At 44.2% G+C, this 14,736-nt stretch overlaps 1 protein-coding gene across 11 annotated transcripts in view; it reads right to left on the minus strand.

Annotated features, from left to right (window-relative positions):
- Positions 1-444: 444 nt before the first annotated feature.
- Positions 445-14,736, minus strand: part of tenm4 (teneurin transmembrane protein 4) — a 332,448-nt gene continuing 318,156 nt past the window's right edge. For all 11 annotated transcript variants that reach the window (XM_049467313.1, XM_049467314.1, XM_049467315.1 and 8 more), the window contains 4 exons: positions 13,131-13,427; positions 10,564-12,178; positions 8,717-8,859; positions 445-3,328 (listed from right to left, as the gene is read on the minus strand). In XM_049467313.1, coding sequence (XP_049323270.1) covers positions 2,570-3,328; positions 8,717-8,859; positions 10,564-12,178; positions 13,131-13,427 — 2,814 coding nt within the window. In that variant the 3' untranslated portion in view covers positions 445-2,569. The remainder of the gene's footprint in view (positions 3,329-8,716; positions 8,860-10,563; positions 12,179-13,130; positions 13,428-14,736) is intronic.

The following is a 14,736-nucleotide window of genomic DNA, read 5'->3' on the forward strand; positions in this document are numbered from 1 at the left end:
CTTCTGTATGTAATGATGTAAAATCTTGATTATCCCATTTTGAAAATTGCATTAAAACGGTAATTCAATTAATCAAATTAATTTGATTAACCTCCCAGCTCTAATTCCAGCACTGACAATAGGCTTCAAAGGGTAAAACTAATTTATAACAAAACTCAAACAAAACTGAAGCCAAATAATTTTAAGTTGTGATGTGAATGTGTGAAAATTGTAAAGCATCACTAAACATCATAAATACACCATGATCTGTAGGAAAAACTGTAGGAAAAATTATTTTTGTTTTGTAAATAGTTTGTTTGACCAGGGAACATTATTGCTGAACATAACAGGAGGGTTAATCATTTCTCTAACCTCTTCCTAATGTACTGTACGTGTGTGTATGAGGGGGATTCTCAACAAAATGTTTTTTCTATGATGTAGGATCAAAATCACAGTCAAATTAAATAAATGTAAACACAAAATATTCTTTATTTTTTCCTCTTTCCCTAAAGACTACACAGATTCACTGCTGTAGCTCTAAAAGGTATCTACATTTGCATTTTATTTACAGCCCATTTCTTGCCCTCTTATTTACAGGTTCAAAGAGAAGCGTTAGAAACACAGTGTTGAGAACGAACAAACAAAATCAAAAGAAATCAAAATGAGTCCAAAAGTTTAGAAAAAAATTACAGCCTCACAACGCAGTCATCAGTGCAGTCACCACAATGCATGTTTTATCCTCCAGCCATTTTTTTTTCTTTTTTTTTTATTTTTAAATACAGATTCAGCAATATTGTCCAATGTAGCATCACTGTATCCAACATCCAGTTGACATCCAAATCAACAAAAATATGCTTGACAGTATTTTACAGCTTGAGACACTTGATCACTGAACTATTCATCTCCTCAAACCTTCCCCAGTCTCAGACAGAGAGGCAACAGCTTCATTTAAGAGACGGACGCCCACCGCGGGGTGATGACGTGACGCCGCGTCCCACACATTAACACCATTTTACTCCACCTCGCACACTTAAAACCAGAGCCAGGCTCCGCTGGACGCTCTCTAAAGTTCAGCGGGTAGATGAGCTATAGGACACATAGTATAAGAAGCAGCAAGTTATATCCAGATGGCGGGTTGCCGGATTGGCATGCACGTAAACCCCTCAGCTTGTAGACGGCAACCTACACACCTGCAGACCCTTAATGCATCTCAGGCAGCTGTGGGACTCAGCGGGGTCTCGTCTTTCACATCCAGGGCACTTAAGATTCTGACCCTCAGGCGTCCCACTGGGCTTCAATTCTGTCCTTAGCCCAGTGTTCAAGGCTAGCACTCCACGCCTCGAGAATGGCTAAGGGCATGTTTTAGCAATGTGCTGCTTTTATTTCCCTTTTTTTTTTAAAAGCAATCACATCTCTTGCACATTGGGAATATATGAGGAGGAATATTGCTTTAAAAAAGCATGTTACTAAAATAAATACTGTTATCCTTAAAAGGAATGGTTTAGCATACTAAATTGTCTTTTCTTTAACAATCAAAAGCAAAACAAATTAATTTAACCAATTGACATTCCCAAACATATATATACTTTATTCCATGTGTCAGAACACTAGGCATCTTCAAATACAACAATTAGCAGTAAAAGGGACAACAGTTCACATTATTTTCTGTAATGTATTCACATTAGTTATACTGTACTTTCATATATGCAGCTATGAAATAAAATTTGGAGTGATTTTTGATCTAGTTTATTAAAATATTCGTTTTTAATACAGAAACCATCTTTCTGCTTTCTAGCTTTTCAAACAGTGCTTTTTTGTTGTTTACATAAGAACCTTTAAAGACCACGGGGAACTATTTTCTCAGACAAAGTCTATTTTTTCGTCACATTGTTTTGTTCAGACTTTGAGTGCACTTTCTCTGACTTCCCTTTTCTTTTTTATCCATTTGGTCGAATTCACATATTAAAAAAATACTAGGCAACCAGTCAATCAGTCTCGAAACGGCACGTGACACCATGACAGGAGTCGAGGACGATAAGGGGGGCAGTTAAGAGCCTGAACAGCAGACACTAATGTCCTTGTTCAAGTGTGGCGTGATCAGGCTTTCAAGTATAAAAAGAAGCAATAAAAAAAAAACAATGTCTCTCCTTGGCTGTGGTAAGGGAAGGGGGCAAGGTGGGGTGGGAGGCAGGATGAGGCGGTGATGCTGAATGCCAAGCTACTCCACCTGGCAGCAGGACCAGAAAACTGGCATAATGTATTGGCAGCCGTCTTCCTGGAGTTCCTTAGAGCAGATCTGTGGAAAGGGATGCAGAGCAAACTAATCAATGTCACCGTATTCCATTCCTCTAGCAGCCGCAACTCAAAGGGCAAGGCTATTGAGGATTTCCCCCACCCCCAAAAAACAAGAGCACTCGAATGTGGATGCAGTGCAACTGCTTCGCAACGCAACCATGTAGGTCTTTAAAAAAAGCAAAAGAGTCATGAGACGTTCTAAAGAAATAAAAAAATAACTAAAACAGAGTGGTCACGTAAGCGACTTGTCTTTGGCAAGAAGTCCCGGATGCTCAGTCCCAGCGGCTCCGTCATGTCACCTGCGGCCCATCTCACTCTGTCGCAGGAAATGGACGTTGCTGATGCTGTCGGCCAGTTCGGGGAACTGGTCCACAGAAACCATGTAGTAGCCCTCGTAGCCCTGCACACGGCCTGAGGCCAGCAGTTGTTGCCTCTCTCCGTCAGTCCATGTGCGTGTGCCGTCCTCGCCCTGCCGCAGCCTTAGCCGTTCTCGAGCCCAGGCCGCTTCAACCACCCTCTGTTTGGCCAGCTCCAGCACCCGCACCTTTTCCTCCTCCACGCTGCTGCCATACCGCACGTTCAGGCTCAGCGCGCCGTGCTGCAGCCGCACGTCCGTGATGCGTCGTGTTCGGCCACCCATCACAGCGTTTACCTGAGAAACCGACACGTTAACGCCCGTCTCCAGCGTCCGCCGGCCCACCGTCATGCCCAGCAGTACCAGATCACCCTCCACTGACCCCGACTTAACAAAGTAGTGGGTGTCGACGCCCGCAATGGTGAAGTGAAGGTCCTGCAGGTAAACAGATTGATCCAAAACAGCAGCCAGACGCCGACCGTCCTCGTTGGCCAGGCTGATGATGTCCGCGCTTACACGACCCTCTCGGATGGCCAGTTTCACACCCTTGCCGAACATGGAGTCTCCAGACGCGAAGGAAGTCCGACCGGGGGATTGCTGACAGCCAGCAGCACTCGCTCTGTAGATCTGGTCGAATCGTTCCAGACGGACGAAAGACTTGAGTTGTCTCTGGACTTCACACTGGACACCAAGGATAGACTGCAAACACACAAAGAAAGGAAGTTAATTAACATGTTACATTGGTTAGTGGACTCACTCATCTTGAGGTGCACAAGTAGATCAGTTTAACTTTAATATCTTTATTTTTGTGACACGTTAGTACTTTACATATTTGGCTCAAAGAAGCCTCATTGCTACTACTTCTGCCATGACCGTGTACTCTAGGGGTTTTTGGCTGGAATTTGAAACATTGTGCTATATGACTGAACCCATACTCGAAGCGTACGGTATGTGTGCAGAAATATCTGCATTTCGTTTTCACACCCTTCCTGCCAGGCCCTGCAGCAGAAGGCTTGATTGCACCTCCCGCCTCCACTACTGCTATTTCCTGAGAGTAAGTAACGGCTTCTTATGGTTGGTGCAGGATGGGTGATCTCAGCGGGAAGCCACCCTGCTCTCCCCCACGTTCTCTTTCCCTCTCCTGCTTTTTTCCCTTTTCCTTCCCTTCCAGTCCAGAAGAAGGCTGCCTTATTACCACTTCAAAACAGCTTTCATTTCCCCGACTCTCACTCTTTTTCATGTTAAGGTGTATACGAACGTGTGCGGATCAAGGGCTGCAAATATTATTGTATTTTTATTTTGTTTATTTATTTATTTACAGCTTTCTTTGGGGGCTTCATACACAGCTAGTTTAATTCCTCAGTTTGTTTTGTATGACAGGAGTCGAGTTTATTTGATCTCAGTGGTGACCACCAATGCTCAAATGTTTTTTTTTTTCTGACAGTTATCTACGTGCCGCTTTCTCAGCAGGCCTTAACCGGTTATAGAATGGACTAGATCACATTAAAGGCTTTTTTCCCCTCGCCAGCGATAGTAGTCAGCAGTGATTTCTCTCAAGAGAAATAATGAAATAGAAAAGGCAGGCGGTTGAAAATGCTCCACTCCTGAGGCTAACATAGATGTTGTGTGGAAAGTGCCTCCTCAGGGCTTGAACAGTGACCCTCTCTTCTAATATCACTTGACAACAGATCCTTGCCCCAGAGAACACAGATTTGAACAACATGGGGAAATGTATGATAGGTGAAGTGGGGGGACGGTTGCCAGACGCTGGCCACGAGCAGAACCCGCTGAGCGACCCCATACCAGAGAGCCACTGGCTAAGAAGAGTCAGATACTGAAAGCCCAGACTATGCCCCACTGTCCCTCTCTTTCTCTCGTTCTCTCTGTCTCTGTCTCTGCCACACTCTCTCCCTCTGCAGGGTCCGCACAGACCTCAGACTGGCCTTGTCAGTCCCAAGTAACACCTTAAGTCACAGAATATGTGTGTGTATCTGTGTGTGAAAGAAGGGACATGGAGCTGGTAATGTTCCTCCTGTGGTCTGTTCAGATGACATTCCAGCTAAAAAACAGGCATCATTTAAAGAGCATGAGGGTGGTCTGGCCGCACAAAGGGCAATCAATCCAGGGCAGGGATCAAAGTCAGAACCAAACAGTGGACACCACCAGCACCACCAGTCTACATGCCCGGCTCATTTTTCAACTCAGCAGCTCCTCAAGGTGCCTGGGCCTGTTGAGCCTAAAACGGCAGTGAGCGGGAGAGAGATTAAAAGCGAGTGCTTGCTTCCCTGCTGTTTCTGGACATTTTCTGGTGTGTGGCATCCATCACGTTCAGTTTACGTGGCAGCTGCAGCCAAGCTTCAAAGAGCTGTCAATTTAATTACGAGAGGTCGGCTATTTGGAGGAGGGACCGATATAGTCATAACACAAGCCTGAGCACTGGGTCTGCAGTGTGCTGAAGAGCTACAGCTGAGAACTGCTGGGTGCGAATGTAGGACTTTGCTGCCCTGTTGTACTGATATTTGTGTGTTGCTTTGGAATGTCTACACCTGTATACGTTGTAAGGTGTTATCTTGTGAGTAAGGTTGAAAATTGGCCAGCATGCGAATGGCAAGTTGATGTGAGTTATTGTGTTATCAAGTTCACAAGAGGCCTGATAGTGGGTGTCAGATGGATGGGACCTTTCATTTCCAAGAATTGTGTGGGCAGTTAACACTCTTCGATCCACGTTGTGACAGTGTCGGACTTTTAAAAACTTTTTTAAAACTGAATGTAATTGATAGAATTGGAATTACATCTTGGAGGGCATTACTACCCACAGTGGACAGTGCAGTGGGTGGTGATGATCATGACCAGCACTCTCTGGCTAGAATTGTCAATGTGCATGGGCAAGTAACTCTGGTAGAAATCACATCACATGCAACCTTTTGGTCACTACACATGGCAAAAGTGTAAACTGATGAACTTAAACAAAACTACACTGTGCCTGTACTATACTCCAATCAGCCCTAACGATAAAACCACTGATGTACAGTAAGGTAACATGGATTTTACAGTTATAATGGCATCTGTCGCTCAAACTGAAGCAAAACATAATGCTGCTTATGTTAGGCAGGTAGCTTTAATGTTAAGCTTAATCGCCATCGTATGTCTCATCCCTGTTATTCTGAGACTCCGGTTAAAGCCTATAAAAAGCATCTACCTGAAGCAAATGGAGGAGCTGTTGCCACACTGTGCAAAAGAAGTGTCCTCTTCCTCCTCCCTCTTTATCTCTGCAGATGCTTTGAATGAAACACAGGCATTATGGAGCAAACAACCCACTCCAGCCTCTTATAAGGGCAGTGCTACTGTTGCAGGGGCCATTAGTGGATTTTTAAATGCAGCTGCTTTAAAAGCCCATAAATGACCCCATAATTATATGGCCAAAAAGCAATTTGGCCAGCAATTAGAATCATTTACTTCCTCCCAATAAAAAAGGAAATAATGGTTGTCAGAGCGGTAGTGCTGATTTATGGATGACCAAGTAGCTATTCCTACGCTGAAAATTCAAAAGCTTGGGCTTTTCTTTCTGTTTCTAATATATTCTAATATCTCTTCACTTCCAGATCCTTGAAAATGAAAAGAAAGACAATTTTTTTTCAGTGGTTTTCATTTTTTTCCCTTTTGGTAGAGCATATGAAATGTTTGGAATGAGGAAATTCAAAAGAGGTGTCTCGGAATTGAATTTGGTGTGTTCCTCTTTTGATACAGGCCTTGAAAGAGGCACAGGAGAGGAGTTGTAAGACGCCCTCTGGAGTGGAAATCTGCTGGTTGCAGTTTGAAGGCTGTAGAGCTGCTCCCTGGGGGCTGAGATTGGGCCCGGTGGTAGACTGCAAGTGCACTGTAGCCAACTAAGTCCCATGTGACTTGGACTCAGCCCACGCTTCGTGCAGAGGAACAGAACCAACAGATCTGGCAGGTTAGTCATGCTTATCCCACCTTCCAGCCCCCTTGAAACTAAAAAAGTGAGGGTTTCTGACCACTTGTACATCTTGTTCTGGCTGCAGATACTTTTAGGATTAACCTAACGAACAGAACATCAGAATGATCTAGTGTGCCTGAACAGATCAAATTCTGTGACTATGTAATTATGTGACTGACTCTGTAAGAATTAATAGAGTTAATGCATTGTTTCCATGCTTCACTTTTTGAGGTTGAGTTGCTAAATTAACAGTTAAATTAAAAGTTCTTCTTAAATGTTCTTCTCTTAGGACACAAGTTGTTTTGCTACTAAATTAATGCCACAACTGCTTCAGAATAGTTTAAATGTAATGAAATGCAAAGGGTTTTTAATTTAAAACAATATAAAAGCAATGCATCGTCAAATGCAGTCGCTTCTATTCAGCTTCCTCTTTAGTGTGCCACAATGAACCCTATACAGCATTTTCACTTCATTAAATTACCTCAGCTAATATTATTATCCTAGCCCTGTACAGCTTGTGTCTTTCAGTGGGAAAACCTATCAGAGCTGTATTGGGAACTGATACTATGCATGTTAAGTAATTAAGTGAATTTTTATTGTACTTCATTTTTGCAATCAAAGCCTAAGGTGCTGGTGGTTTGAGTTGGTGTTAGTTCCATTGATTCTGAAAAAGCCAACATTACTCCTGCAGAGGAGACAGAATTTCAGCAATGGCTATTCAGACTTTAGAATAATATCTCTGGAGGAATATGAGAATCTGGGCTAACTGAAGCTTCAGAATCCCTTTTTTTATTTTGCTGCTCCTTCATTCTCCTTGACGGTGTGTGAGAACTAAGTGAACCTTGTCACCGTGACAGATTCAAACAGTTCCATCACGGCACATTTAAAATCTCATACCTCAGAAGCCTGAAACCATGCGCACCCCTCGCCTTCAAACGCCTGCCTATTACGCCACATCCATTTGCAATATAGGCTTTATTGCTTAAATATGGCCGCAAAACCTCAGACGCTCTGACTGAGTGAACGGAGAGGAGTGCAGCCTCCTGCCACTTTCCCATGTCAGATGTCACACGCCTGGCAGACACTGACATTAGGATGGCCCTTTGGTTATTATGAGCCAGATTGCCACGAGAACAGGGTGTCTCTGGGTGCTAAGAAACAACACAGCCATCAATGCGTGTCTAATCCGCGCCACTCTTCGGGGGTAACCTGACCCACGGAGACAACAAGCAGCTTCTCAATTATTCAGGTGACTTAAAGGAGACACAAAAGGTTGATAAGCCCCAGAGCTGTATTCTGTGGCCAGTGACTGAGAGAGAGAAGAGAGAGAGAGAGAGAGAGAGAGATGTTAGGAAAGTAGTGAAAGTAGTGGGGAGGAAAAGCATGGGGAGCGAGGGGAGTGAGGGAGAAGGTGTGTAAGGCTGAGCTAAAATCGATGGCCAGTGGTGGAGGAAATGTGGAGTGAATTTCCCTAATGGCAGGACTATTACAAGAGCTCTTTATTTTGACCCCATTCCCTCAGCTTGAGGAGCCGGAGCAGAGGGCGGGCTCGCTCGCCTGTGATTTGGGCTGATTGCTGTGGGCACCACAGGGAGACTGCAAAACTGAAGGGTCGGGTTACAGAGAATAAAGTTTGCAGCTGGATCTGAAGGACAGGTGTGTAGGTGTGGGAGTGAGCGATTGCATTCCTGAAAAGTAGGTTCTTCAGTGGTTTCTTGGCATTTACTTAAATGGTTATTTTTCTGGTTTATGGATTGGTAAAACCTTTTGGCGCTAGTTCTAGATAGAATCTTTTAAAATAGGTTGCACCAAAAGGACTCCACTGACGTTTTGAGAGAGTATTTTTCAGGACATTTAGTCACTTTAAGTCTTCACAATGTTGTGTAAACCAAGAATATGTAGTTGAAGACGTTACCACCGATAGTGATCAGTGCAGTAAGTGGTAATTACTATGACTGACAGTGTCTGGCTCAAAATCACATTCCACATTCAATGTAGGAGGCCCTTCACGCATATCCCATAGGTCAGTGCAGTGTTGTGTAGTTTGCATGACAAAAGCCATGTTACATGATACAAGTTCATGTGGTACGTCAGTGTAGTATGTCTTCTAGCATCAGGAGGTGGCTCACCTTGGTGCTGTCCCACTCTTGCGTCTTCACCTGGGTGTGAATGAGTTCGTAAGACGGCTCCATGGCATCGGTGACTGGTTTTCGATAGCCAGGGATGACGTTATACAGTTGAAAGCCGAACGTCACCAGCCAGCTATTCACATCTGCAATGACAAAACAGTGATGACACACCTACTCAGAGAGACGCAAGCCCCAGCACTGACTCATCAGTACACCTTCCACAGCTGCTCTCCACCTCTCTGACATTTCAGTGGTCTGACTAAACTGCAAAATATGATTCATTAGGAACGAGCACACAGGTCAAGTGATTTTCTCCATGAAATGAGCTCCCCCTGCACTCATTACAACAGAAATCCTGATTAGTTTGTGACGGCAAGCCAAATGTGATTAATACTCCAGAGAAAGAAAGACGATAATTCCCTCCACTTTATTCCGACGCACAGCGCTGATAAAACTTCCATCAAGCATTTCATGAAGTCAAGTAACATTTCAGGTTCGGTTCACAAGCCTGCACTTGATTGTAATACACATTTCATGCTTTCTCCTGAGCCAAACGTCTCAACCCCTTCTATAATCAGAAAATTGTGTATTTAGATTTGTTTACGAAGGTTGCAAATGCTTTCAAATTGTAAGATAGAAAGAGAATGAACCTTGACCAGAATCAAATCGACTTCTGAGTGATTTTTCTCCACTTCATCTAAAAGGCATTTGTCACGGACAGTAAAATCACTGCTACAACAATGAAATGCACTTCTCCTCCTTTACTTCTGTTTTTGTTTCACCACATAGGGCTTGCTTAAATAAGAAAGCACAATAAATAAAGAATAATAACGACACCCTGAGTAATTTAACAGGTGCAATATAAATGGCAACACAATCGCTCATGTTGAAGATTAGAAACTACTCTTGTATATCTAAATATCCCAGAGTTAGTTTAGCATTTCTCTAGAGCTAGCCTTAATGATATAAATGTTTAAACCTTCATGGGTAGCTGTTTAGCTGAGCGTTAAGTGTAGCTAGCAGGGAACTGTTAGCATACAAAGAGTCTGCAGTCAAGAGGTTTATCCAGCTGCTTTAATATTCTTCCATACATCTTCTTGCCTTGATGTCCAATTTAATCAAATACACTAAGTAAGCGAAACCCAAGGCAGTGCTCCAATCTAAACAATACAGCTAATGGACACTGCTCTTAATCACTCATTTCCCCTTGGCAGTAAGGCCACAAACTAAGGCATTGAATTCAGTCAGAAAAGCCTGTTTAAAGGCACTGGCACAGACTACAAACACGCCTATATTTTGTCCTTCTCCAATAAAACTGTTGTTTGGGTTCCAAGCGGAGAGAAGCTGATACAACCGCCCCTGGCTCTGATTTGTATGACCCCCATTGTGTTCTCCAGCTCCACTGGGGAGCATTCACTGCTATTACCTCCCCTATATACTGAGGCAACAAAGACTGATGCGATATTTTAGGGGGCAAACCTGAATGGGGAACAGACAGAGAGAGAGCTGTTGCTCTGCCATGGTTCCCGGGGAGCTTTTGAATGCAAAGTCGGAAAAATACCCCAGGCTGAGGCCTGGAGCAGTGCCTGAAAATGACCACTTCACTGCAGGGTGGACTCTCTTATAAAGCACTGAAGCTCAGAACATGGTGCTTCATTGTTTATGTTTCAAGTTGTTAGTCACGCTTATGTGCTAGCCATTAAATAGCTTCTATTCAACCATACAAAAGGCCCTGCTGGTGCAGGCCTAGAACGCCTTTAACAATGTATCAAACAACGCCAGTAGGAACACCAAAAGACTTCAGCATCAAAAACGAAGATGAAATTTAAATGATCATAAGTGATTACCTGTCATGTAGCACTTGGTCTCCTGCGTGTTGCTCAGAGGGTTATTGTTCTTGAACATGTAGAGGTTAAAGGGCACAATGTTGTTGTCGTTCAGCTGCTTCCAGATGTCATGGTCAGGCGTGGTCCAGCGGCCAGCCAAAACATCATAGTCCCTGCGACCCATGTGCACCAGTTTGGTAAGGGGTTCGTAGAGGCCACCCTGGTAGCCCACCACCAATTGAAAGCTGGGGTTTGAGTCGAGGTAAACCTCGCCAAATGCTGTGTGGAGGATTTGCTTAATCATAAGACCTGAACCACTGAAAACAGCCAGTGGTGTGCCAATGTTGTCGCAGGCCACGTAGTATTCATCACCGCTGCTTAGTTCCATGGCGAAGAGGTGGCCCTGAAGGTCGTAGTATAGTGAAGTAATCTCAGAGCTGGAGTGGTTGTACATGTGGGTGACTCTTGTAGGGCTGGATAGGTCTGCATAAAAGAACTGAAGATGGTGGCCCTGGCTGCTTCTGCTGGACACTCTGCGACTCAGACCATCGTAGCGGTACTTTATGCTCCATCCTCCAACTTTGCTGTAAGCTCTGATCAGCAGACCAGCAGAGTTGTACTCAAAGAAGTCATTGCCTCTCTGTCTGAGGAAGCCATCATCATCCAGCCTGTACTGGACGTCTCCGAGTCGAGTGATACGGTCCCGTATGTCGTAGCGCAGTGGAGTGAGGCGGGCACTGTTACCTGGACTCAGCAGGTGCAGGTTACCATTCAAATCATAGCTGTAGCGCCACAGGGGCTTGTCATTGATGGACACCACTTGGAGCTGCCCATCTGCATCGTACTCGTACGTGTACCTTGTGGTGTTGGCATAGGGCCCTACTTTTAGTTCTTTGGCTACCACTCGACCCATGTTGTCATACTGGACCATCATCCAGTACATTAGTGAGCGGAAGATCTCATACTGTACTTCTTTGACTCGCCCGTAGGCATCAAAGTGCTTGGTGTGGGTCATGACAGCTGTTGTGATGATCTGGTTGATGTCGTAGTAGATGACCCCAAACTTGCCAAACTGCTCCGTCTTACCGGAGACGTCATCATAGCGATAGAGGTCGATGGGCAATGGTGTCTCATTGATGACAGCCTGCATGCTGGTGACTCGAAAGCTGTTGTCGTAGTTGTAGTCAAATCTGGCGTTGACCATGCCTTCTTCACTAAAGCGGAAGATCTGCCGGTCGATGAGTGGGCCAATCTGCCGGTAGCGGATGGTGCAGGTGAAACCCTCGCTCTGTAGACTGACAGTTTTTAGCATGCCTGCTGCCTCATCATACGAGAAAGCAACCCGTGTGGTATCGTACAGAATCTCGAGCAGACGGGAGAGCTTTCCATACTTGTAGATGATCCTACGTCCAGTGCCCTGGTGCATAGTCTGCAGAAGGAGGCCATCTTCAGTATAATCCTGTAGCACAGTTGCGTTGCCCTCAGGAGGTCTATATGTGTTTCTATAGTAGCCAATTGAGCGAGTGGTCTCTAGGGTCTGCCTGGCCACATTGGGCATGGTGACTGACGAGAGACGGTCGTTCTTGTCAAACTCAAAGATGTACTGTCGCTGGCTGTAGAGCAACAGCACCATAGACTGCCAAGGGAAAAAAATGACAAAGTGACACTCAGTATGGTTGAGTCAATGAAGCATGGTAATTTGTAGCACATTTCTAAAAAAACTGCCTGAGAATGTTAAACCGTTAAATGTTAAATTCTCTGCCCAGCGGAAGTGAAGGTCAATGCAAGCCCAGGAGTCACATTACGCTACACGACTAACTGCACAACAAACTGTGGGGTGTCACAGATTCACTTCAGGGGGTCTAAAAATTGCAAATAGCTTGATGGCGTGCTGCAACGCTGGTTGAAAAATGTTGCAGGGCAAATTCTCATTAGCCGGTGATGAAACCATCAGACCCCATGCCCCCGCCCCAGTAATATTACAAATAATATTAGTTAACATTGAGGTCAAGGGTAGAATGTCCTGGAGTGCATAATTTAATAGGAAGCACTTTCTTCTCATTTGTACTACAAGCTTTCTACCCGAGCAGCAGGCGCCAGCTTTACCCCCCTGTAGAAAAGCAAATCACCTAAAACACATTCAAATGCGACTGAGTGATAACTTCAGAACTCTCTGAAGGCTACCAAAACGGTACTGTCAGCGTTTCTAAACCGTTCACAGGGTGAGTATTAGCCATTTTAATACCAAACGTAAAATCGCAGGTTTGCATTCCTGCCTCAAGATCTTTATTCTAATTAGTGAGAAAGTGACATTTTACTTCTTCTAACAGAGCGCTATTTTGGGCATAACTATGCTGTCAAACTGTCGGCAGTAACAATGCATAATGTGAGCAGAGTGAATCAGACAGCTTTAACCATGGCAGGCGAAGTTAAACTCGATAATACCACACAAAGCTTCAGAACACTGAGAGGTTAAAAAGGTCCCGGGCAATTTAACTCACATTTACCACACACTTTCCTTTCATGAGGCAGGATAATCATTATCTTTTATCTCTAATCTTTACTATAATGGGCCCAAGGCTCTTTACCTTCTCAAGGTAGGTGTAGCTCCAAGACTTGCCATCTGCAAATATCTGCGAAGTAATTCTCCCATTTTGGTCGTATTCCATTCGCACTGACATGGTTCCCCTTTGGATGCCGGCCACATGTCCACCCGGAGAGTAGGTGACATTTACCCCATTCAGTCGGCTACTCGGAGCCCACAGGGTGGGTCTACCCGCAAGGTCATAATGGATCCTCAGTGTAAACTTCCTGTGGTCATCGTATACTTTCTCTGTTCGGGTGATGCGGTCAAAATCCATGGACAGCAGGTTTCTGTTATGAACCTGTCAAAAAAAGAGGCAAAACAGAGAGGCAACAGGGGGTTAATTTCTATAACATGGCTAATAAAAGAGACAAAGAAGAAATCATCTAATTCAGGACCAGGAGCCACTTGATCATCAAGGAACTCTTTTAATAATTATTGTGTTTTTAATTTCAAAAGTGTGGTTGGTTCTATCTCTAGAAGAGCAGAAGCTATTGAAGTGATGCTATTTAGACTCATTTCCATATTCCTTTGCCTGAGCAGAGTAAATCAGCAAAGAGAGCGAGAGCCTGGTGGGGGTCCATCTGTCCGAGTGAGGAGAATGAAAGACATTTACTGATCATTAATGTCACTCAGCCTGCACTGAAGTGAAAAAAAATGTGAAAAGTAAAGAAAGGACTTTTTACTTTCATTTTACTTTGCTATTTCCTTCTGCCGAAACTTGAGGGAAAACAGCGGTGCTCCTGAGAGGTAGATATAGTCAAAGTCTCACTCCAGGACTCAAATGACACACCACACTGAGTTTCGGCTCACTTCTAATTCGAAAGGGCCTTCTAATCCCGGCACATGCTGAGATCAGAGAACAGAGGCACTCGTACGGAGGTGGTAATCCGCAGGGCACATCCGGGTCAATGCAGAAAGAATGAAAAAGGGGCAAAATGACTCACAGGCAGCCTTTGTCTGCTAGCGCCATCCATCCACTTCAATCGAGGTGTGCTCCAGCATCACATTACACTAGCAAGGAAAGTCAGCGGAGTAGCAGCTAAACAATGGGGGCTTAGAGAACTCATTCCAAACACATTTAACCTCCAATGTTGTGCAGGATGATTTTTGGGTTTATCATGCATAATCTCACATTATTACTTTCCTGCACAATTTAGCATTTGGCATAACGTTTTGGGACAGCTTGGGAATGCCCACACTTGTGTGAGTTGTTATCTTGTGAGTGAGGTTGAACACTGGTATGAGTAAGGCCTGTTGAGTGGGTTTCAAATGGATAGGATATTTGATTTCCAAATTTGTGCAGGTATTTAACATTCCTCAATTCACAGCATCACGTGTGTACTGGGATTATGTCACAGTGGATAGCACAGTCAGTGGATGGTAATGATCCACAAACATATCCCACAGGCAATCCATGGGACATGGCAAAAGTCATGGGACATGCTGATGTAAAACTTTTTAGTTTAATTAGACCTAAATAACACATATCTAACCTGAACACATGGGTGTAGTTCATTTTTAACCATTCTACTTTTAAGCACATAATTCCTGCATGCCAATTCAGATCTTAAGATGTAGGTCTAAATGACGGCATAAATGACCATCTG

This window comes from Astyanax mexicanus, chromosome 18 (assembly GCF_023375975.1).
Source record: "Astyanax mexicanus isolate ESR-SI-001 chromosome 18, AstMex3_surface, whole genome shotgun sequence".
NCBI lineage: Eukaryota > Metazoa > Chordata > Actinopteri > Characiformes > Acestrorhamphidae > Astyanax > Astyanax mexicanus.